The 22448-nt window shown below is 44.9% G+C and overlaps 1 protein-coding gene across 1 annotated transcript in view; it reads left to right on the plus strand.

Moving 5' to 3' along the window:
• Positions 1-22179, plus strand: part of lpar2a (lysophosphatidic acid receptor 2a) — a 102346-nt gene extending 80167 nt beyond the window's left edge. Inside the window, exon 3 of the mRNA XM_060855111.1 lies at positions 21472-22179. Coding sequence (XP_060711094.1) covers positions 21472-21779 — 308 coding nt within the window. The 3' untranslated portion in view covers positions 21780-22179. The remainder of the gene's footprint in view (positions 1-21471) is intronic.
• The last annotated feature ends 269 nt before the right edge of the window (positions 22180-22448 follow it).

Genomic DNA, 22448 nt, shown 5'->3' on the forward strand with positions numbered 1-22448 from the left:
TACCTGCAACTCCACTTTCAAGGAGCTATGAATCTGCACTCCAAGGTCTCTTGTTCAGCAACACTCTCTCGGACCTCACCATTAAGTGTATAAGTCCTGCTAAGATTTGCTTTCCCAAAATGCAGCGCCTCGCATTTATCTGAATTAAACTCCATCTGCCACTTCTCAGCCCATTGACCCATCTGGTCCAGATCCTGTCATAATCGGAGGTAACCCTCTTTGCTGTCCACAACACCACCTATTTTGGTGTCATCTGCAAACTTACTAACTGTACCTCTTGTGCTCGCATCCAAATCATTTATGTAAATGACAAAAAGTAGAGGACCCAGCACCGATCCTTTTGAGCACTCCACTGCTCACAGGCCTCCAGTCTGAAAAACATCCACCACCACCACCTTCTACCTGTGAGCCAGTTCTGTATCCAAATGGCTAGTTCGCCCTGTATTCCATGAGGTCAAAGAGACTTGGGAGTGCGAGTCCAGGATTTTCTCTCAAGGTAAACTTGCAGGTTGAGTCAGTAGTTAGGAAAGCAAATGCAATGATGGCATTTATTTTGAGAGGACTTGAATATAAAAGCAGGGATGCATTTCTGAGGTTCTGTAAAGTTGGGGTCAGACCACATTTGAAGTATTGTGTGCGGTTTTGGGCGCAATCGCTTAGGATGTACTGGCCCTGGAGCGGGTTCAGAGGAGGTTCACTAGAGTGGTCCCAGGAATGAAAAGCTTAACATATGAGAAACCTTTCAGGCCTTTGGGTCTACACTTGACGTTTAGAAAGATAGGAGGGTGGGGATCTTATTAAAACATACAGAATACTGATTGGCGGACAGAGTAGATGTTGGGAAGATGTTTCCATTGGGAAGAGAGACTAGGACTCGAGGGCAAAGCTTTAGAGTAAAGGGAAGACACTTTAGAACAGAGATAAGACAGTGATGAATCTATGGAATTCATTGCCACAGAAGGCTGTGGAAGCCGGGTCATTGGGTATATTTAAGACCGACATAGGTTCTTGAATATCAGGGGGATCAACTGTTACAGGGAGAAAGTGGGAGAATGAGGTTGAGAAACTTATCAGTCATGATTAAATGGTGGAGCAGACTCAATGGGCTGAATAGCCTAATTTCTGCTCCTATGTCATATGGTCTTAACATCATAATTGTGCCTCTGGTGAAGTTTTGGTGCTCTGTCCTGCTTGACACCAACGCTTCAGTGGAGGTACACTGATATTAGCTGGATTGGTGGTGATACGTCTATGAACAAACTTATCAGCTCAGCGAGCGCATCAACAACATCATCCACAACCTGAGTTACAAATCTTCTTGAATACAGTGAATAATTCATAATCATGTCATTTTGCATATTAAAGTTGATCTTTCTTTGCACCTTCTCTGTAGCTGTAAAACTGTATTCTGCATTATGTTCTATTACTCTGGTTTACTTATGTAAGGTATAATTTGTCTGGTTTTCACGCAACACATTACTTTTCACTGTATCTCCATACATATGATAATAATAAATCAAAAGGCACTACACAAATCCAAGTTGTAGCTGTTTCCTCTTGCCTTCATCTCTATTTCCTGACATTACAGTGTAATAGCATTTCTGTGGTCCGTATTCTCAATTGTAAATTTAGCTCTCTCTTTGCTCTACCTCAAAGTGTGTGGTTTGTCAGTTCCTTCACCTGAGCTTGCCTCCTGCCTACAAATCTTCAGAGATAAGAGATTACAGAGGAGCTGGAGGAATTGGCTTGGAGAGTTGAATCCGGTTTTCATTGTTGGTCTGGGCTTGGTCACGATATGTGCTTGAGGAATATTTAAGTTTGTGTTTCTTTCTTTCACCAGTGACCTGTAGTTATTTATGGCTGTGGATTTATTTTTAAACCTATATCGATCAAAGGGAGGCTTTTTTCTAACATTAGCTCGCAGTAGTATTTGCACACTCGTATGAACGCGGTGCAGATGGCCCGGTTTGTAGTCCGCTGTGAGGCTCTTCTGATAAAGTGGGTTATTAATGTAGCAGGAATATCCAGAGTCCATGAGAGAGCAAAGGGAGTGGCACTATGAATTACTTGGTCCTGGTGGTGGGAACTTGGCTGGTAGTCGTATCGGGGATACAGCATTGAGGATTAGACCGTGAGACATAGGAGTAGGCCATTCAGCCCATCGATTCTGCTCCCTGTTTTTCAATGAGATAATGGCTGATCTGATAATCCTCAATTCAAATTTCCTGCCTTTCCCCAAAGCTCATGATTCCCTTCCTCTTTAAACAATCTGTCTATCTCAGCCTTGAATATACCAAATGACCCAGTCTTGATAGCCCTCTGTATAAAGAATTCCATGGATTCACTCCCCTCAGACAGAGAAAATTCCTCCTCATCTCTGTCTTAAATCGGTAACCTCTTACTCTGAGATGATGCCTTCTGGTCCTAAATTGTTCCACAAGGGGAAACAACCTTTCCACATTGACTTGTCAAATCCCTAATGAAGCTTGTGTTATTGTTTGCTTCAGCCAGAGGCAGTTGTCGCAGAGTAGGCTGGTGTTGTTACCAAGGCAAACAGAAGGTGAGGCCTGAAGTCAATGGGGTTGGTCTGTCCAATGTTGGCAGAAATTGTTGCTGATTGCGGACTTGATGTTGGTGAAAATCTCTTGCATTTTGTTTTCAAACATTCTAGCCCCCATTGAACCTTCTCCAGCCCCACCAGCCTCTTTTATCTACCCTCCAACTCCATCTACCTGCCCCACTATTCAACAAGATCATGATTGATCTACCCCAAGCCTCAACCCATCTCAACATTGCTGTCAACTCTCTGATATTTCAAAAATCTGTTGACCGCCTCTTTAGATATTTCTAGAACTTGCATTGTTAACCACTTGAGCCTGAAGACCTTTAATGTCTCTGCCTTTCTCTAACACTTTCTTTCCTTTTTAAAAACATGCCTTAAACCCACTTTTCACCCATTCAACTTGATATCCAGTTTTGTTTGACAATGTCGAGAATTTTGAGTGTTTTCTTTTGCTAGTGCAGGTTAGGTGAATTGTTCATGCTAAATTGCCCATAATGTTCAGGGATATGTAGGTTAGGGGCAAAGGTAGAGAAAGGGATAGGGGAATCAGTCTTGGTGGGTTACTGTTCAGAGGGTCGAAGGGCCTGTTTCTACACTTTAGGAATTCTATGATAGTTTGCGGCTGCTTTGTAATTTGTGAGCTCTCAGTGGGGATGGAGGGAATGTGAAAAGGAATAATGAAAAGGGATGGACTGAGAGAGTGTAAGTGAGTAAACGAAAGCAGGGGAGGGTAGGGCAAGGCAAGAGAATTTTCTTGAAAAATTGAGAGGATGTGAAACTTGTGAACAAGCTGCCATTTTGGATAGCAGTGGGGGAGGAGGTCATGGGTGGAGGAAATAGGCCAAGCTTGGCACGTTGCCTTGTGGAGTTGCTGAGGCCAGAGACAAGTTTGGAAAAGCTGGTGCTGCCCACATTTGTTCCTTTTGTCTCTGTAGTGCAATGCTATTTGGCTACAAGTGAAAATGTACTCTGTCAAGTTTACTTTTAGCTTTTATTTTTGTTCCACCCTCTAATCTCTCAACCACCAACATGTTTTCCAGGGCTGTGAGGAATCTCATCATAAAGTGACCTTTGAGATGTGGTGGATGTGTGGTTGGCGTGTAAGCAGTTTGTTTTTTTTGGTGTTGCACACTAGCTCATGTGACTGAAGCCTTGCAGCTAGGCCTTGGATCTATATGACCAAACATTTTTGATACAAGGCCGTAGGGGAAAGTGTTTAGATTCAGCCATCAGGAGTTGACAGACAGTATAAGTTAGCTCCCAGCTGACATATTGTGGAATCTGTTCCCTATTACCTGCAGTACCCCACGACAAGAAAAAGCCTAAGCCCAGGAGTCTGTCTCTACGAACAGGGAGCAGAGCTAATTGATGTACCCACAGAGAGGTCAGCTTGAGGGAGGGAGGCTTTCTGTAGGAGTGGCGGTGTTCAGGCCTGTGTTTTCTAAGTCTGAGTAATCCAGTGATCACACACCAACATCAGCGAGCAGGACAGTAATCAGCCCAGAATTCCAGATTCTGTGTAATTAAAGATCTATGGACCAAGACAGTGTTCTCCTGAAAATGAGGGTTGTCCGGTCACCCATAAATTATCACTAAGTGCCTCTCTTAAAACACTGGCATGTTGTTTTGGATTAGTTGAAGAATTTTGATCGCAATTGTTGGATGGTCATGGGGTTGGAGCAGGTCTTCCTTCTTTGTTTAGCTGCTGTGTCCTTCTGGAGGCTGGGAGGATGAGAGAGAGAGAAGGTCAGAGTGCCCAGCGTTCCTTGTAATGAGAATGATGCCAGTCAGGTTGTAGGATTCTAACCCATGTCACTGAGCAGCACTCCCTGACCACAAACCTCTGGGCAGTTCATCTGTGAGGTAATGGGGCCCAGAGATTAGGATCTGTCCAGTATCCTTCTGTGCTCCCCCACTCACCACGAAGACATTGCAACTCTCAATGTGATATAGCCCTCCGTCGACAAGTTGGTGCCGTTTTGAACGACTAGAAGTGTGGAAATTAGCAGTAGGCCACTTGGCCCTTGGAATCTGCCTCCCCGTTTAGTGTGATCATGGCTGATCATCCGATGAGGCCCATCTCAGTTTCAGAAGCATCTCATTTTGTTTTTCAGGAATTTTTCATCCACTTGTTCAAATCTATTACAACGTACTTCTGGAAGCAAGTGAGACTGGAGCCATGATAAAGACACCACCATTTCACCAAATTAGCCCTGATTTTCATCAAAATATGGCACACTTCTGAGATAGGTGACACTTGGACAGACAGAGGAATTAATAACCATCTGGCTCGGAAAGTGGATAGCTGTTAATGGAGACTGTTAGTGGCTGGCAATAGGTAGTGTGTAATAACAGACTATGTGATAATAAGGCCTGGTGTCTATGGTAGGGGGGTGGGACATAGCAAAGTTCAGGTCCTAAAATTGTTGAGCTCAGTATTGAGTCCGGAGGGCTGCAGGGTCCCCAAGTGGAAAATGAGGTGGTGTTCTTTCAGTTTGTGCTGAGATTCACTGAAACGCAAGCCTGAGATGGCAATTGGGAGCTCAGGGTCTTTTTTTGCAGGCAAACTGTGGATGTTCTGTGAATCAGTCACCCAGTCCACGCTTCGTTTCCTCAATGTAGAGGAGACCACATTGTGAGCAGCAAACGACTTGATTGTGAGACGTGCAGATGAAGCACTGCCTCACCTGAAAGGTATGTTTGAGCCCTTAGATACTGCGGAGGGAGGAGGTAAATGGGCAGTTGTTACACCCTCAGTGTTTGCAGGAGAAGGTACCATGGGTATGTGAGGAGGGTTTTGGGAGTGAAGGAAAAAGGTGGACAAGGGAGGACGGGGAATATGTGCCTGGTGGTGGTATCTCGCTGGAGGTAGTGGAAATGGCGACTGATGATCTTCTGGATGTGCATGATGATGGGATGGTAGTTAAAAACAAGGGAAACCCCATCACTATTGTGGGAGGAAAGAGAAGAGGTGAGGGCGGAAGTGTGGGAAGTGGGTTGGATCCGGTTGATGGTCCTTTCAACAATGGTGCTGGGCAATTCTCGGTTGAGGAAGAAGGTGGTCATTTCAGAGGCTCCCTTGACGAAGTTGGCCTCCCCAGAACATGTATGACGGAGGTGGAGGTATTGGGACAATAGAATAGACTCTTTACAGGAAGCAGGGTTTTAGAACAGATAGTCCAGGTAGCTGAGAGTTGGTGGGTTTATAGTGAATATTAGTGTCTGCCATGTAACACAACAACTTGTTCCCTGGCCAACATCTCTGTCTCAGGCTTGCTGCAGTGCTCCAGCGAAGCAAGCTGGAAGAACCCAACACTGTATTTTCCTCTTGGGGACCCTGCAGCCCTCTAGACTCACCATTGAGTTTAATGAGTTTAGGACCTGAATTCTCCTATGTCTTAGCCCCCAAACCTATACACCAGGCCTTGTTTATAATTTGCCATTACACACTACCTGTTAGCCACTATCCATCTCCATTAACAGCTATTCACCCTCCTGGCCAAATTGTTAACAATTCCTCTGTCCGTCCAACTCTTCTTCTCCCTCTTTAGGATCTCCGTCTATCATTTACTCCTTAACCCCTCCCCCTATATAAACCAACATTTTCCAAACTATCATTCATTCTGAGGAAGGGTTACTGAATCGAAGGGTTATCGAGATTTCTCTTCACAGATGCTGCCAGACCTGCAACTTCTGTTTTTGTTTCCAATTGGTAGCAAGCTCCTCCTAGTCATTAGTATCATTGCTAGCAGGAGGTGCTTCTGAGTGTCTCTGCAATATCTTCCCTTGGAACTTTTACAAAAGCAGGGGCTGTTGGGGGAATGGCCTTCGGATACAGTACTCAGTCAGGAGTTGAGTTGAGTCATCCATTCCTTGTTCTGCCAGATTGATGGATATTTGGAGTGTAGGGTGTTCTGTCTTTATTGACAGAACGATCCTGGAGATTGTTTGTTGACTCTGGGACATCCCAAAATGTTTCACAAGGACCTGGGATAAGTGCAGGAGCAGAACATGCAGCTCAAAGAATCTGCTCCACCAGTCAATGCCATCATAGTTAATCTTGCGTTTCAGCTCTACTTCCTTTACACCTCCCCACAATTCTCTGAGACACCAAAACTCACTGTTTGTGGGCTTCATTGCATTTAACACCGGAGATTTCTTTACCCCCTGGATGACTGGATTCCTCCTCATTCCTCCAGAAATATCAACCTCTTTCATCTCATGTTTTGTTTTAAAATTCTAATAAAGAGTATCATAGTGTCATACAGCACAGTCCTTCAGCCCAACTAGTCTGTGCCAAACAGACTTCCTGAACTGAACTAGTCCCATTTGCCTACGTTTGGCCCATGTCTCTCTCAACCTTTTCCTGTGCATGTACCTGTCCAAATGTCTTTTAAATGTTGTATTTTGCCTGCATTTACCACTTTCTCTGGCAGCTGTTTCATATACGCACCATCCACTGTGTGAAAACATTGTCCCTTAGGTTTTTTTAAATCTTGTCCCTCTCTCCTTAAACATCTGGTTTTGCGCTCCCCTATCTGGGGAAAAGACCTTGACTACATCTTTCATGATTTCATTAACTTTGTCACTTCTCAGCCTGTTTTGCTCCAGGTAAAAAAGACGTCCCAGCCTATCCAGCCTTTCGATGTATTTCAAATCACCACCACCACCTCTGACTACCATTCCTGATGAAGGGTTTATGTCCTAAACTTTGATTCTTCTGCTCCTCGGATGCTGTCTTACCTACTGTGCTTTTTCCATGCCACACACTCGACTCCGATCTTCAACATCTGCAGTCCTCACTTTCTCCTTACCAGAATGTTGCCTGGTATAGGGAATTTTAGCTATGAAGAAAGGTTGGATAGAGTGGATTTGTTTTCACTGGCATGCAGGAGGTTATGGGGTGACCTTATAGAAGTTTATAAGGTAGTGAATGACTTGGACAGAACGGAAAATATGCAGCCTTTTCCCAGGGTGAAGGCGTCAATAGGGTGCACAGGTTCAAGATGCAGGGTTGGGAGGAGTTTAAAAGAGATGTGTGAGGCAAGTTTTTCACTCAAAGGGTGGTGAGTGCCTGGAACATGCTGCCAGAGGAGGTGGTGAAAACAGACACAATAGAGCATTCAAGAAGCACCTGAACACATACATGAATAGGAAGGGAATGGAGGGATACAGATCTTGTAACTGAAGGCAGTTTTAGTATGGAAGGGCAGAAAGTGTTGGCAGGTTAGGAGGGCCTGTTCTTTGTTCTGTCACTATTTATTTCCCCGAGTTCCCTAAATTCCATGTCTTTCTCCACAGTAAATACTGATGGCGGGAGGGGCAGGTGTCACTGGAATATATTTGTTTCAGATCCTTGCCCCTTGAACTGAGTGGTTCTCTAGCCCATTTCAGAAGGCACTTAAGAACCAATCACATTGCTGAGTGTCTGGAGTCACATGTAGGCCAGACCAAGCAAGAATGACACATTTCCGCTCAAAGGACACGAATGAACCATTTATCTCAGTCATAGTCACCATCACTGAGATGAAATGAATTTTCAATTTAATGAAATGAATTTAACTTACAATGGTGGGGTTTGGCCATGTGATCCCAAGTTATTAGCCTGGGCCTCTGGATTACCAATGTGCCACCCTATTTTCCTTCATTCACAAAGGCTCAATTTTCTATGATATCTGCCGTCCCCCCATGCTTCACAAATCTGGCACATTGAAGTGAGAGTCCCTCTGCCTTCCTTGCTCAGGAGTATTCTGGGTAATGGTAGCTTGTCAATGCATCAGTGGTAGCTCCAGTCTCTCTCAAGATTGAAGGTTTTGGGCTCAAATTCCAACCCAGGCAGAACTGGAATTCAGAATCCTGGTTAACGCTCCAATGCAAGAGTGCTGCACAGTCTGCGATTTTATCTCTTTGATAATCGCACAGTCCTGTCCAGTGGACCTAAATCTCCCAGCACTGTTTTATAGGGGAGTCAGGGATTCCCATCTGTGTCCTGGTTGCTAATTATCCCCCAACTGATGCTCTCATGTCCTTGTTATTTTTGGAATCCTGCTGTGTTCGGAGGGCTGCCTTTTAAGAACAAGAAAAAGTTGGAATGATTAAAAATGGCAATCCTATAGGGTTTGTATGTTCATCCAGAAAGTATTCAGAATAAGTTGGATGAATAGGCAGCGTAAATAAATGTGTTCCTATTACAGAAACATAGTTACGAGAAAATTAGAACTGGAGTCTTAACATTTTTGACCTTTTGGAGAGATAGGCGGGATGGAAAAGGTAGCACTGTTAGTAAGGTTTGATTTGAGTTGTATTGTCATGTGTACCTAGGTGCAGTGCTGAAAATGTGTTGCTGGTTAAAGTGCAGCAGGTCAGGCAGCATCCAAGGAACAGGAAATTCGACATTTCGGGCAGAAGCCCTTCATCATCGGGCTTCTGCCCGAAATGTCGAATTTCCTGTTCCTTGGATGCTGCCTGACCTGCTGCGCTTTAACCAGCAACACATTTTCAGCTCTGATCTCCAGCATCTGCAGACCTCACTTTTTACCTAGGTACAGTGAAAAGTTTTGTTTTGTTTGCTTTACAGACAGATCACACCACATAAAATGCATTAGTCTAATGGAACAGAACAAGGAATACAATGCTACAGCTCCAGAGAAGGCATACAAAGAGCAAGATTAACAGTAAATTTAAAATTTGAGAGGTCTATTCAGAAATCTAATAACAGCTGGGGGAGAAGCTGTTCTTGCGCCTGTTGGTTCATGTGTTTAAGCTTTTGTACCTACTGCCCAATAAGAGTTTGGAAGAGATTATAACTGAGGTGGGAGGGATCTTTGATGTTGGTTGCCTTCCCAAGGTAGGGAGAAGTGTAGATGGAGTCAATGGATGGAAGGTTGGCTTGCGTGATGATCTGGGCTATGTTTACTGCAGTTTCTTATGGTCCTGAACAGAGCTGTTGCAGAACCAAGTCGTGACCCATCCAGATAAAATGCTTTCTATGGTGCATCTATAAAAATTGGAAAATGTCTTTTAAAGACATGTCAAATTTCTTTAGCCTTCTGAAGGCTTTGTTCTGAGGACAATTCTGAGAGATGATCTAGGCTCAGATTATGAAGGCCTTTGACTGAGTAAGATAAATGCCCATGGCGTGCACCATGCCCACCTCTTGCCCATGGTGTCAGAGGCAAGGTGCTAGCATGGATAGATGCTTGGCTGTCTGGCAGAAAGCAAGGAGTGGGAATGAAAGGATCTTTCTCAGGACGGGAGACGGTGACCACTGGTGTTCCGCAAGGCTGAATGTTGGGACCACAGCTTTTCACTTTATACATTAATAATCTAGACGAAGGAACTGAGGGCATTCTGGCTAGGTTTGCAGACAATACAAAGATAGGTAAAGGGATAGGTAGCATTGAGGAGGCAGGGAGGTTGCAGAAAGATTTGTGCTGGAAAAGCTCAGCAGCTCAGGCAGCATCTGAGGAGCAGAAAAATCAACGTTTTGGGCAAAAGCCCTTCATCAGGAACGAAGACTGGGGTGGAGAGATAAATGGGAGTGGGGTGGGGCAATAGGTGGATGGAGGTGGGGATGAAGTGATAGGTCAGAGAGGAGGGTGGAGTGGATAGGTGGGAAGGAAGGTTGGCAGGTAGGACATGAAGGTTGGAACTGGGGTAAGGTGGGGGGAGGGGAATTGAGGAAACTGGTGAAATCCACATTGATGCGCTGGAGTTGAAGTGTTCCTCCAGGGGTTGGGTGGTGGGGGAGTGGGGATAGAGGAGGACCTTGGCAGAGTGGGAGTTGAAATGGTGCGGGTGTCCCAGAGATGTTCCCTAAAGCGCTCAAAACGTCGGATGCTGCCTGACTTGCTGTGTTTTTCCAGCACCACTCTAATCTAGATTCTGATCGCCAGCATCTGCAGTCCTCACTTTTGCCCTGCAGAAAGATTTGGACAGGTTAGGTCAGAAGCCTGAAGTGCAAAGAGACTGGGAGTTCTAGTCCAGGATTCTCTTACTGTAAACTTGCAGGTTGAGACAGTAGTTAGGAAGGCAAATGCAATGATTGCATTTATTTTGAGAGGATTTGAATATAAAAGCAGGGATGTACTTCTGACACTTTTTTTTTATATAAGGCTGTAGTCAGACCACATTTGGAGTATTGTATGCAGTTTCGGGCCCCATTTCTCAGGAAGGATGTATTGGACATGGAGCATGTTCAGAGGAGGTTCACTGGAATGGTCCCAGGAATGAAGGGCTTAACATATGAGGAATATTTGAGGACTCTGTGTTTATGCTCAATGGCATTTAGAAGGATGAGGGAGGATCTAATTGAAACAAAGAATGGCCTGGACAGAGTAAATGTTGGGAAGATGTCTCCATTGGTAGGAGAGTCGAGGACCCGAGGGTATCGTCTTGTAGTAAAGGGAATACCTTCTAGAACTGAAATAAAGAGAAATTTCTTCAGTGAATCTATGGAATTTATTGCCACAGAAGGCGGTGGAAGTCAGGTCATTGAGTGTATTTAAGATGAAGATAGATAGGTTCTTGGGTACCAAGGCTTATGGGGAGAAAGTTGGAGAATGGAGCTGAGAAACACTTCAGCCATGTTGGAGCAGATTCGATGGGCTGAATTCATGCTCCCTGTGTCTTATGGTTTTATAACTTATGTAGAATCCTTTTGGGTGGAGGCAAAAAAAACAGCAAGGGAGAAAAAAGGCATTTGTAGAAATGGAGTATAGACCCTCAGACAGTAGTCACTCTGAAGGAAATCAACGAACAGAGCATGTTTAAAAAAACAATAATTATGGGTGACTTTAACCTTTTTGATTGGGTCAAATAAGTTGGAAAGGGTAGCTATGACAACTAAATCATGGAGCGCATTAGGGATGGCAGCCTAGGGTAAAATGTCATAGCGCTAACCAGGGAGTAGGCCATCTTGGATCTGGTAATGGGTTAATAAATGACCTCTGAATAAAAGATCTCCTAGGAAGTAGTGATCATAACATGATAGTTTCCCCAACTCAAACTGAATATTGAATTCTAAGGTCAAAAACAACTGTGCTTAGCTTAAAGGGAATTATAATGAAATGAGATAGAGTTAACTAAAGTGGACCGGGCAGGTAGATGAGTAGGAATGATAGTAAGCAAGCAGTGGCAAGTATAAGGAGGCAATTCGTGACTCTCAGCGAGAATATATCCCAGTAAGGACAAAAGATTCTAAGAGAGGGTTAAACTAACTACTCCTAACCAAGGAAGTTAATTAGAGTATAAAGTTGGGGGGAAAACCTATAAGGAGGCAAATGTTAGTGATGGCCCCAAAAGCTTATAAATCCAGAATCCAGCAAAAGGAGAAATGAAAATAAACTGCAGAGGCATACTGGTGAGGAATACAGAAACTGTCAACAAGAGCTTCTTTAAATAACTAAAAAAGAAATGTTCAAAGTGAACATGGGTCACTTCAAAAATAATTTTAGGAATGATAGTTATGGAGAACAAGGAAATGGCAGAGGAGTTTAATAGATATTTTGCATCAATCTTTCACAAGTGAACACTCTATCAATACTAAAGAATACGGGGGAGGAACTAAATACCATCATCACTACCACCATCATCATCATTTAAAAGATTTTTGAGGGTGGGATGTCATGTTGAGATTATACAGGATGTTTGTGAGGCCCCTTCTCAAATACTGTGTCCAGTTCTGGTTGCCCTGTTATAGGAAAGATGTTATTAAACTGGAGAGAGGTCAGAACAGATTTGCCAGGACGTTGCCGGGAATGGAGGCTTTGAATTATGGGGAGAGGCTGGATAGGCTGGGAACTTTCTCACTGGAGCACAGGAGGTTGAGGGGTGACCTTTTAGAGAGGTTTATAAAACCATGAGGGGTATAGATAAGGTGAATGGCAGATGTCTTTTCCCTAGGGTGGGTGATTTCAAGACAAGGGAGCATAATTTTAAGGTGAGAGGAGAAAGAATTTACAAAAAAAGACAAGGAGCAACTTTTCTTTACACAGTGGTTTGTGTGTGGAATTAACTTCCAGAGGAAGATGTGGATGTGGGTGCAAGTTACAAAATTTAAAAGACATTTAGAAAAGTACATTAATAGGAAATGTTTGGAGGGATATAGGTCAAGCGCAAGCAGGTGGGACTAATTTAGTTTGCAATTATGGTCGGTTGGACCGAAGGGTCTGTTTCCATGCTATATGACTCCATCGCTGCCAAACCCACAGCCTTGTAAGATCTGCTCCTACAATCTCCCTCCTTCCACCCCATAAATCCCCAATTTCCATGACAGGCATGTCATCAGCATTGTGGCTCATGAGCTGTGGGGTTCCCTTCCCTAAAACCACTTTGCTTTCTTGTTTTTATTTTAAGATACTCCCTAAAACCTGCCTCTGACCAGGTTTTTGATTACGTGTCTTAATACCTTGTCTTAATTCTGTTTGGTAATGGGCACTGTGCAGTGCATTAGGATGTTTTACTACTTGATGGATGCTATATAAATGTTAGTTGTCAGTAATTCTAATCTGAGGGACGTTTCTCTCTGGTAGATGTAATAGTGACGATCAATGATGTGTGAAATTGAGGCAGGTTGATAGTTCAAACTAGACATTTCAAAACACTTTCACCTTTTAATTCTTTCATAGGATGTGGCTGTCACTGGGTAAGGCCAGCATTTGTTACCCTTGCCTATTTGCTGTTGAACTGAATGCCATGTTAGGGTCATGTCAGAGGGCAGTTAAGAGTCCACTACATTGCTGTGGGTTTGGAGTCACATGCAGTCCAGACCAGGTTAGAATGGCAGTTTTCCTTCCATAAATTGGCATTAGTTAACCAGTTTTTTTTCCCTCAACAATTAGCAGTGGGTTCTTGGTCATCATTTGGACTTTTAGTTGCAAGAATACCTTAAATAATTTCAGATTTTTATTGAATTCAAATTCCATCATCTGCCGTAGTGGGATTCAAACCCAGATCCTCAGACAATTACCTGGATCTCTGGATTAACAGTCCAGTAATTAATACCACAAGGCCATTATCTCCTCCTATCTACTCTGTTAAATCCCTGAGGAAACTTTTATGCTGATATAAGGTTACCTCTCGGTCTTCAATATTCTAAGTACAGGTCCAAATTACTCAACTCCATAACAAACATTGGTGATGATTTCCAGGTTTACTCACAGAATCATAGGATTCTTACAATCCAGAAAAAGACCCTTTTGGCCTGTTGTGTCTGTGCTGGTCTATATGCATCTATTTCATTCTAACTCAATTTTCTGGCATTCGTATGCCTTGAAGTTCCGAGGGCTTATCAAAGTACTTCTGAAATGTCTTGGTGGTTTCTGCCTCTACAGTCATGAAGGCAGTGCGTTCCAGATACCCCCAGAAGGGAAAAAGTTTCCCCTCATCATCTCCAAACCGCCTGGTTTATTGCCATCTCGACTAAGGTGAGAAGTTTCTCTTCCTTGGCCAACGCCATCAGCACAAAAACCACCCTTTCCCAGCCACTTTCAGTTCTGAAGAAGGGTCACGGACCCAAAACATTAACTCTGCTTTCTCCCTCTCCACAGAGGGTGCCAGACCTGCTGAGTTTCTCCAGCACTTCCTGTTTCTTGGTTCTGATTTCCAGCATCTGCAGTTCTCTGTTTGACTTTAGGATACCTTTATGGGGAGATTGGTCAGGATTAGCAATATTTCGGCGAACGTGGGTTGGGGATTAGTTTAGTTGCGAGCTATTGAAGAATATAATTTGCCATTGTTTGGAGTTGATGAGCTGTGCATGTCATGTCTCTATAGACCACAGGCCTAAATGGAATGAGAAGTCCAAGTCTCCATTTGCTGCTCAGTTGATGATGTTACCTAGTGACCTGAGGGGAGGAGTTGGAATGAATTGCTCTGAATTTTTAAAAATTCATTTGTGGGATGAGAGTATTAGACTCTTATTTCCAGATTTAACTGAGTTTAAATTACACCATCTGCCATGGCAGGATTTGAACCCAGGCCCCCAGAACAATACCTGTGTCTCTGGCTTGACAGTCTAGTGATAATACCATGAGGCCATCTCCCTGAATAGCTTCTGATTGATTTACTGTTGACACACAGAGTCATAGAGATGTGCAAGCACAGAAACAGACCCTTAAGTCAAACTTGGCCCTGCCTAGATAAATGTAGTCCGATTTGCCAGCATTTGGTCTATATTCCTCTACACCCTTCCTATTCATGCACCCATCAGATGCCTTTTACATGTTGTAATTGAATCAGCCTCCACCACTTCCTCTGGTAGCTCATTCCATAGACACACCACCCTTTATGTGAAAAGTCCCTTTCACATCTCCCCCCTTAAAACAATGCCCTCTAGTTTTGGACTCCCCTACTCTGGGGCAAGACCTTGACTATTCACTGTGACCATGCCCCTCATGATTTTATAAACCTCTATAAGGTCACCCCTCAGCCTCCAACACTCCAGAAGAACGTCGCCCCAGCCTACTCAGCCTCTCCCTCCAGCTCAAACCCTTCAATACTGGCAACATCCTTATAAATGAACCCTTTCAAGTTTCACAACATCCTTCCTAAAGCAGGGAGACCAGAGTAGAACTTTGGTTATTTTACACTGTCCATATGCAGAGAGGACATTTTCACTGGCATTGCTCACCGTTCCTGGGTTGCCCCTTCACCCCATGCTTGATGACCTTTCTTGACGAATGGAAATCTGGGATCTGAAGGAGAGGGTCTGGACCATACCTGACTCATATCATGAGGGCTGGAAGGAGTTGATGCTAAGCTATATGCAGAGGGGGAAAGTGAGGTTAATTGTTGTCTCATGCTGGCCTGTGCTGGGGCGACCATTATTGACAAAATATATGAATGTCCTTAGATGAGGGAAGTGAATGTACTGTAGTCAAGTTTGTGGGTGATATAAAACTGGGTGGGAAGGCAGGTGGTGAGGCTGACACAAAATGTCTACAGAGGGATATAGAGGGATTAAGTAAGTGGCAAGTGAATCGTCATGTGGGAAAAGGTTTTGCACTTTGGCAGGAAGAATAAAAGAACTGAATATTATTTAAATTTGGAAAGACTGTTATACAGAAGAATTGAGCAGTTCTCAGATAAATTACAAACAAACTAGCTTCCAAAATCAGCAAGTAATAAGGGGAGGGGATGTATTGTTAGTCTTTAATTCAAAGGGAATGGGGAATGGTGGATCAAGAGTGGGGAGGTTTTGCTAAAACTGTACCAGGCACAAATCAGACTACATTTGGAACGCTGTGAACAGTTTTGGGTCCCTTCATTTAAGGAGAGAGAGAAACTGGCATCTAAGGCAGTCCAGAGAAGGTTCATTTGGCTGATACCAAGTATGGAGGGATAATCTTCTGAGAGGTTGAGTAGATTGGGCATGTACCAATCAGGGTTCTGAAAAATGAGAGACCACCTTATTGAAACATACAAGATTCTTAGATAATTTGACTTTATCAATGTGGAAAAATAATTTCCCTTTGCAGAATGGACCACGATCTTGGAGTATGGGATCGGACATATACGAGAGATGGGGAGTAGTGGAGCCCCTTCCTACAAAGTGCGGTGTAGGTCATTCAGTATATTCCGGGCTGAGGTAAACAGATCTTTAATCAGGGAGGGAACCAAGATTTATGGAGAAAAGGCAGGAAAGTGGAGTTGAGGATTATTAGATCAGCCATGATCGCATTGAATTCGTGGAGAAGACTTGATGGGCTGAATGGCCGCCTTCTGCTCTATATCATATGTCCTTATGGACCCATGGCAAGAGGGTTGTGGATGGGGAGGTAGAGACTCCACCTCTGTCACTGTTAAGAAAGGGAATTTGTCAGGAGGCATTGGGGTAATGTCACAGCCAGGAGCCCAGAACCCGAGGATTATGTTCTGGAGAAATGGGTTCAAATCCCACCCCAAGAGATGATGAAACATCTGGCCCAATGTTGACCACTGCTGGGGAAAAAAAACCCATCTGGTTAACTAATTCCCTTTAGGGATTCGTGTGTCTGTGTCAGTGTCAGTGTGAAAGAGATTGATTGTGAGAGACTTAGTTGAACAACCTCCATAAATAAACATGTTTCTAACTGCATTGACCTGTACAGTGTCGGTTGCTCATGTTTGAGCACAGAATATATTACTCGGCAAAATGAGACTGTCTCTCAGGCTGTCTAACTGATACAATCTATGTCTCAGTCAGAATGTGGTGATCAATATGAAGCCTCTGCTCGGTTTGTATGTCCGAGTGAATAGTCCCTCTCTGTCTGATTGGTATTATCCCTGCCTCCCTCCTTTCCTTGTGTTTTGACCCTGCCTCCAGCCTTGACCCTTGTGTTTCTTTTTCGGCTTCTCCATCTCTGGCTGCGACTTGTGGCAGTGGGTTCCCCTCCTGGTCATGGCCTGTTACATCTGGTATGAAAGGGTACATTGAACTCCATTCATTTGACACAGCCACACAGTCATACTTGGTTGCGCCACTCTTCCTACAACCTCCCCTGAACCGCCAGGTAACTTCCTGTGCAACTGGAAAAGATACAAAACCTGCTAGTACACCATCCCCATCATTTCGATCCAGGGCCCCAAACAGTCCTTCCAGGTGAGACAGAGTTTCGCCTGCCTCTCCTCCAACCTAGTTTACTGCATCAGGTTCTCCTGATGTGGTCTTCTCTACATCGGGGAGACCAAACATAAACTTAGGGAGCAGTTTGCATCTCAGCTGGACCCGCAGGGGCTGACCAGACCTCCCAGTCACTACCTATTTTAATTCCCATTCCCAGTCCCTTTTCGACACGACCATTCTTGGTCTCCTCCATTGCCATAACGAACCAAACTGCAAATTGGAGCAACAACATCTCATCTTCCACCTGGAAAGCCTACAGCCTGGAGGACTCAACGTTGAGTTCCCTAGTTTCAAATAACCTCCATTCCCAACCCCTGACTCCCTTCCCAGGACCTCCCTCTCCCAACCACCTACCGGATTCATTCGTCATTGACCGATCAGGTCGTACCCTCAACCTGTTTTCACCTAACCCCACTTTATCACTCTGCCCCCACCACCCCCTTTATCTGCACCTCCCCCTACACCACACCCAGTCCTGAACAGTGGTTACATCTGAAAAGTTGACTTCTCTACCTCCTGATGCTGTCTAGCTTGCAATGTTCTTCCAGCTACCAGCCTGTCAACACAGTCATACAGCGCGAAACAGACCCTTCAGTTCAATTTGTCCAGGCCAACCAGATATCCTAAATTAATCTAGTCCCATTTTCCAGCATTTGGCCCATATCCTCCTAAACCTTTCCTTTTCATATACCTGTCCAGATGCCTTTCAAATGTTGTAATTGTACCAGCCTCCACCACTTCCTCTGGCAGCTCATTCCATACACACGTCACTCTATGCATGAAAAAGTTGCCCCTTTTTAAATTTTTCTCCTTTCACCTTAACCTATGACCTCTAGTTTTGAACTCCCTATCCTGGAGAAAACACCTCCTGTGTTCACCCTATCCATGCCCCTCATGATTTTATAAACCTCGACAAGGCCATCCCTCAGCTTCTGATACTCCGGTGGGGGGGGGGAAGCCCCAGCTTAAACCCTCCAATCCCAGTAACATCCTTGTAAGTCTTTTCTGCACTCAATTCTTCTTTCTTGTTTCTTTCTCTCTCTGTCTCTGGAAACTGCGACCATATGCATCAGCCCACCTCACTATCTTTCACATTCCTTACCTGTGTCTCTCTCACTCCCACTCCCACTCCTTGGCTCAAGCTTTCACAGTTTTGCTTCTCCTGAACTTCAACACTGCACTAGGTGTGATTTTGATTTGGTCAAGTTTTTGGAGTGTGGCTGGCCCCCTTAACCCTCTGTCTCAGAGGCAAGTGCACCACCTATTGACCACGGTTAATGGTCTTAAAGGGTGGTGGAGTGCTAGTGTCTGTGCCTCTGAACTGAAAGATCTGAGTTTAAACCCAAGATTAGAGTGGTGTTGGAAAAGCACAGCAGGTCAGACAGCATCCAAGGAGCAGGAAAAGTGATATTTCGGGCAAAAGCCCTTCATTATTCCTGACGATTCTCCTGCTCCTCGGATGCTGCCTGACTTGCTGTGCTTTTCCAGAACCACTCTAATCTCCTGCATCTGCAGTTTAAACCCAGCCAGTTCTGCCAATGTGCTTTGCAACATTGTGTAGGACATGGAAGATAGAGAATGTAGGGAAATAGATCGGTGATTAGATTAGATTCCCTACAGTATGGAAACAGGCTGTTCGGCCCAACAAATCCACACCGACCCTTCGAAGAGTAACCCACCCAGACTCATTCCCCTACACAATATTTCCCTCTGACTAATGTACCTAATACTATGGGCAATTTAGCATGGCCAATTCACCTGGCCTGTGCATCTTTGGATTGTGGGAGGAAACTGGAGCATCCGGAAGAAACCCACGCAGACACGGGGAGAACGTGCAAAATCCACACAGTTGCCCAAGGCGGGAAGCAAGCCTCATCCCTGACGCTGCTAACCACTGAGCCACCGTGCCGCCCCATGACATCTTGAAAAATGTCCATATTACAGAGGAGGAAGTGTGGATGTCTTGAAATACATAATCCCCAGGACCTGATCAGGTGTACCCGAGAACTCTGTGGGAAGAAAGGCAAGTGATTGCTGGGCCCCTTGCTGAGATATTTGTATCATCGATAGTTACAGGTGAGGTGCCGGAAGACTGGAGTTTGGCTAACATGGTGGTAAAGACAAGCCAGGGAACTATAGACCAGTGAGCCTGACGTCGGTGGTGATCAAGTTGTTGGAGGGAATCCTGAGGGACAGAATGTACATGTATTTGGAAAGGCAAGACTGATTAGGGATAGTCAACATGGCTTTTGTGCAAGGGAAATCATGTCTCATGAAATTGATTGAGTTTTTTGAAGAAATAACAAAGAGGATTGATCAGGGCAGAGTGGTAGACATGATCTATGTGGACTTCAGTAAGGAGTTTGACGAGGTTCCCTTGGGAGATTGGTTAGCAAGATTCGGTCTCATGGAATACAGGGAGAACTAGCCATTTGGATGCAGAACTGGCTCGAAGGTAGAAGGCAGAGTATGGTGGTAGAGTGCTGTTTTCAGACTGAAGGCCTGTGACCAGTGGAGTGCCACAAGGATCGGTGCTGGGTCCATTACTCATCGTCATTTATATAAATGATTTGGATATGAGCATAAGAGTTAGTAAGTTTGGAGATTACATCAAAATTGGAGGTGCAGTGGACAGTGAAAAAGGTTACCTCAGATTGAAACGGGATCTTGATCAGATGGGCCAATGGGCTGAGGAGTGGCAGATGGAGTTTAGTTTAGATAAATGTGAGGTGCTGCATTTTGGAAAAGCAAATCTTAGCAGGACTTGTACACTTAATGGTAAGGTCCTAGGGAGTGTTACTGAACAAAGAGACCTTGGAGTGCAGGTTCATAGCTCCTTGAAAGTAGAATCGCAGGGAGATATGATAGTGGAGAAGGCATTTGATATGCTTTCCTTTATTGGTCAGGGTATTGATTACAGGAGTTGGGAGGTCATGTTGTAGCTGTGCATGACATTGCACACTGTCGGAATATTGCATGCAATTCTGGTCTCCTTCCTATCGGAAGGATGTTTTGATACTTGAAAGGGTTCAGAAAAGATTTACAAGGATGTTGCCAGGGTTGGAGGATTTGAGCTATAGGGAGAGGTTAAATAGGTTGTGGCTATTTTCCCTGGCTGAGGGGTGACCTTATAGAGGTTTATAAAATCATGAAGGGCGTGGATAAGGTAAAGGGACAAAGTTGTTCCCCTGGTGTGGGGAGTCTAGAATTAGAGAGCATAGATTTAGGGTGAGAGGGGAAAGATATAAAAGAGACCTAAAGGGCAACTTTTTCACACAGGGTGGTGCATGTAAGGAATGAGCTGCCAGAGGAAGTGGTGGAGGCTGATTCAATTGCAACATTTTAAAAGGCATCTGGATAAGTATATGAATAGGAAGGGTTTGGAGGGATGTGGGCCGGGTGCTGGCAAAGTGTGACTAGATTAGGTTAGCATATCTGGTTGGCATGGGTGAGTTGGACTGAAGGATCTATTCTCGTGCTGTATATATCCATGACTCAATGTGCTAACAGGTTGGTTGAAAATAGTTTGATTTTGAAAACCAGGTTGCACCGCTGTCTGTGCTGGAAATGGTTGTTTTGAAAACTGGATCCTAGCAGCTTCTCCAGGAATGACAGTCTGTTAGACACCTGACCGGTGCAGGCAGACTGCAACTGAGGAAAGAGAAGGAAATTCCTGGTAAACTGCAATAGTGCCTCGCCCGGACAAGCCAAAACTAACTACATGGCTCAGAATTTACACAATCTAAATATTTGTTGGAATTAGGGTGAAGCGAGGAGTCCAATTGTTTAATTGGGAGATAAACATCCTCTTGGGCATTGTAGATTCTGGATTGACTTAGAGAATTAATCCAATGACACTGCGGTAGTGGTTGGGGGGGGGGGGGGGGTGCGTTCTGCCTTTAATTATGGAGAAAATTGCGGGATTTGGTCATTGCTGGCAAACCTACCTTTCAATTATCCCCTTGGCTCCTGAACTATGGAGTTTCTTTAGCCATTACAGTGAAAGGTCACTCTCATTCCTGTGGGGCTGGAGTCACATGTATGCCGGAGCGGGCAAAGGTGACAGGTTGTGGGTGAGGGCTCAGGATGGGTGTCAGGATGAGGGTCAAGGATGGGAGTTGGGTGTGGGCACGGTGGTGTTTGGGTGCGAACTAGCTACATTTATATTAGTAGTGTCCTGGCCTCTGTGCCTGCAGTGTCTCTGACCTGTGCCATGCTGCCCTGATCCTGTGCCCCTGCCCCTGTGCCTGTGGTGTCTCTGACCTGTACCTTGCTGTCTCTGACTCTGTGCTCCTTGTTGTAGGTGCGTTTGTGATCTGTTGGACCCCCGGCCTGGTGGTGTTGCTGCTCGATGGGGTGGATTGCCGGAGTTGTGACATCCTGAAGGTGGAGAAGTACTTCCTGTTACTGGCTGAGCTGAACTCCCTGATTAACCCCCTGATCTACTCATACCGTGATGAAGAGATGCTGCACACCTTCCGTCGGATCCTCTGTTGGCCGTGTAATCGCAGTGGTACCTTCCAGGATCCCATCAAATCACACATTCTCATGCAGCAGATGCTGACCTCCAACCAGCGGTCCTCAACCTCCCAGGAACACTCCACCTTGTAAACATGGTGCCAGGGCATCCCTTCTCCCTGCCTCTAAAAATACCCCCAATCCCAAATACCCCTGAATATAGCCCAGGGCTTCTGTGTCGGGTTACACAGAAAGATCCCAGGTGAAGTCAAGCCCTTTCAAAGATCAACCTTTTGTTCTGATCAGAAAATCCCCACCCCAGAGTATAGTGAGGGGGGTAACTGGTTGTGGGGGTTGCCAAGTCATTGTCTTCTCTCCCGGAGGCTCAGGGAATTCCTAGAGTGGGACCCTCCATCTGAAATGACTTGCTGATCGAGGAGGAGGGGTCTGGGGCGTTTTAATGCAGGCCGCAAGATGCCCTGTCGGGCATTTACTAACCACCTCTTTTCAGTATATCCACTCCCACTCCTTCCTGTCCCCAGGAAGAATCCATCCAGGAAATATCCCAGTGCCTGGCTCTGGGAGGGTGGGAGGGAGGGAAGAAAGGGGCGCTCTAACATTTCCCATTGGAATTCCGCGATCAAGCGGCAGTCCCAATGTCTCCAACAATCCCACATCTATGGGACTGACCTTAGCTGATCTTCTGAATGGGACAAGAGCTTAGGAAGCGAGCCTCAACAAGATTGCATTTGATTCCTTGTTTCTGGAGCCACAAGATAAGGGGGAGGGAGGGGAATATGGTGTACGTTTTCCAGTCTTGAT

The sequence above is a fragment of the Hemiscyllium ocellatum genome, chromosome 45, assembly GCF_020745735.1.
Source record: "Hemiscyllium ocellatum isolate sHemOce1 chromosome 45, sHemOce1.pat.X.cur, whole genome shotgun sequence".
NCBI classification, from domain to species: domain Eukaryota; kingdom Metazoa; phylum Chordata; class Chondrichthyes; order Orectolobiformes; family Hemiscylliidae; genus Hemiscyllium; species Hemiscyllium ocellatum.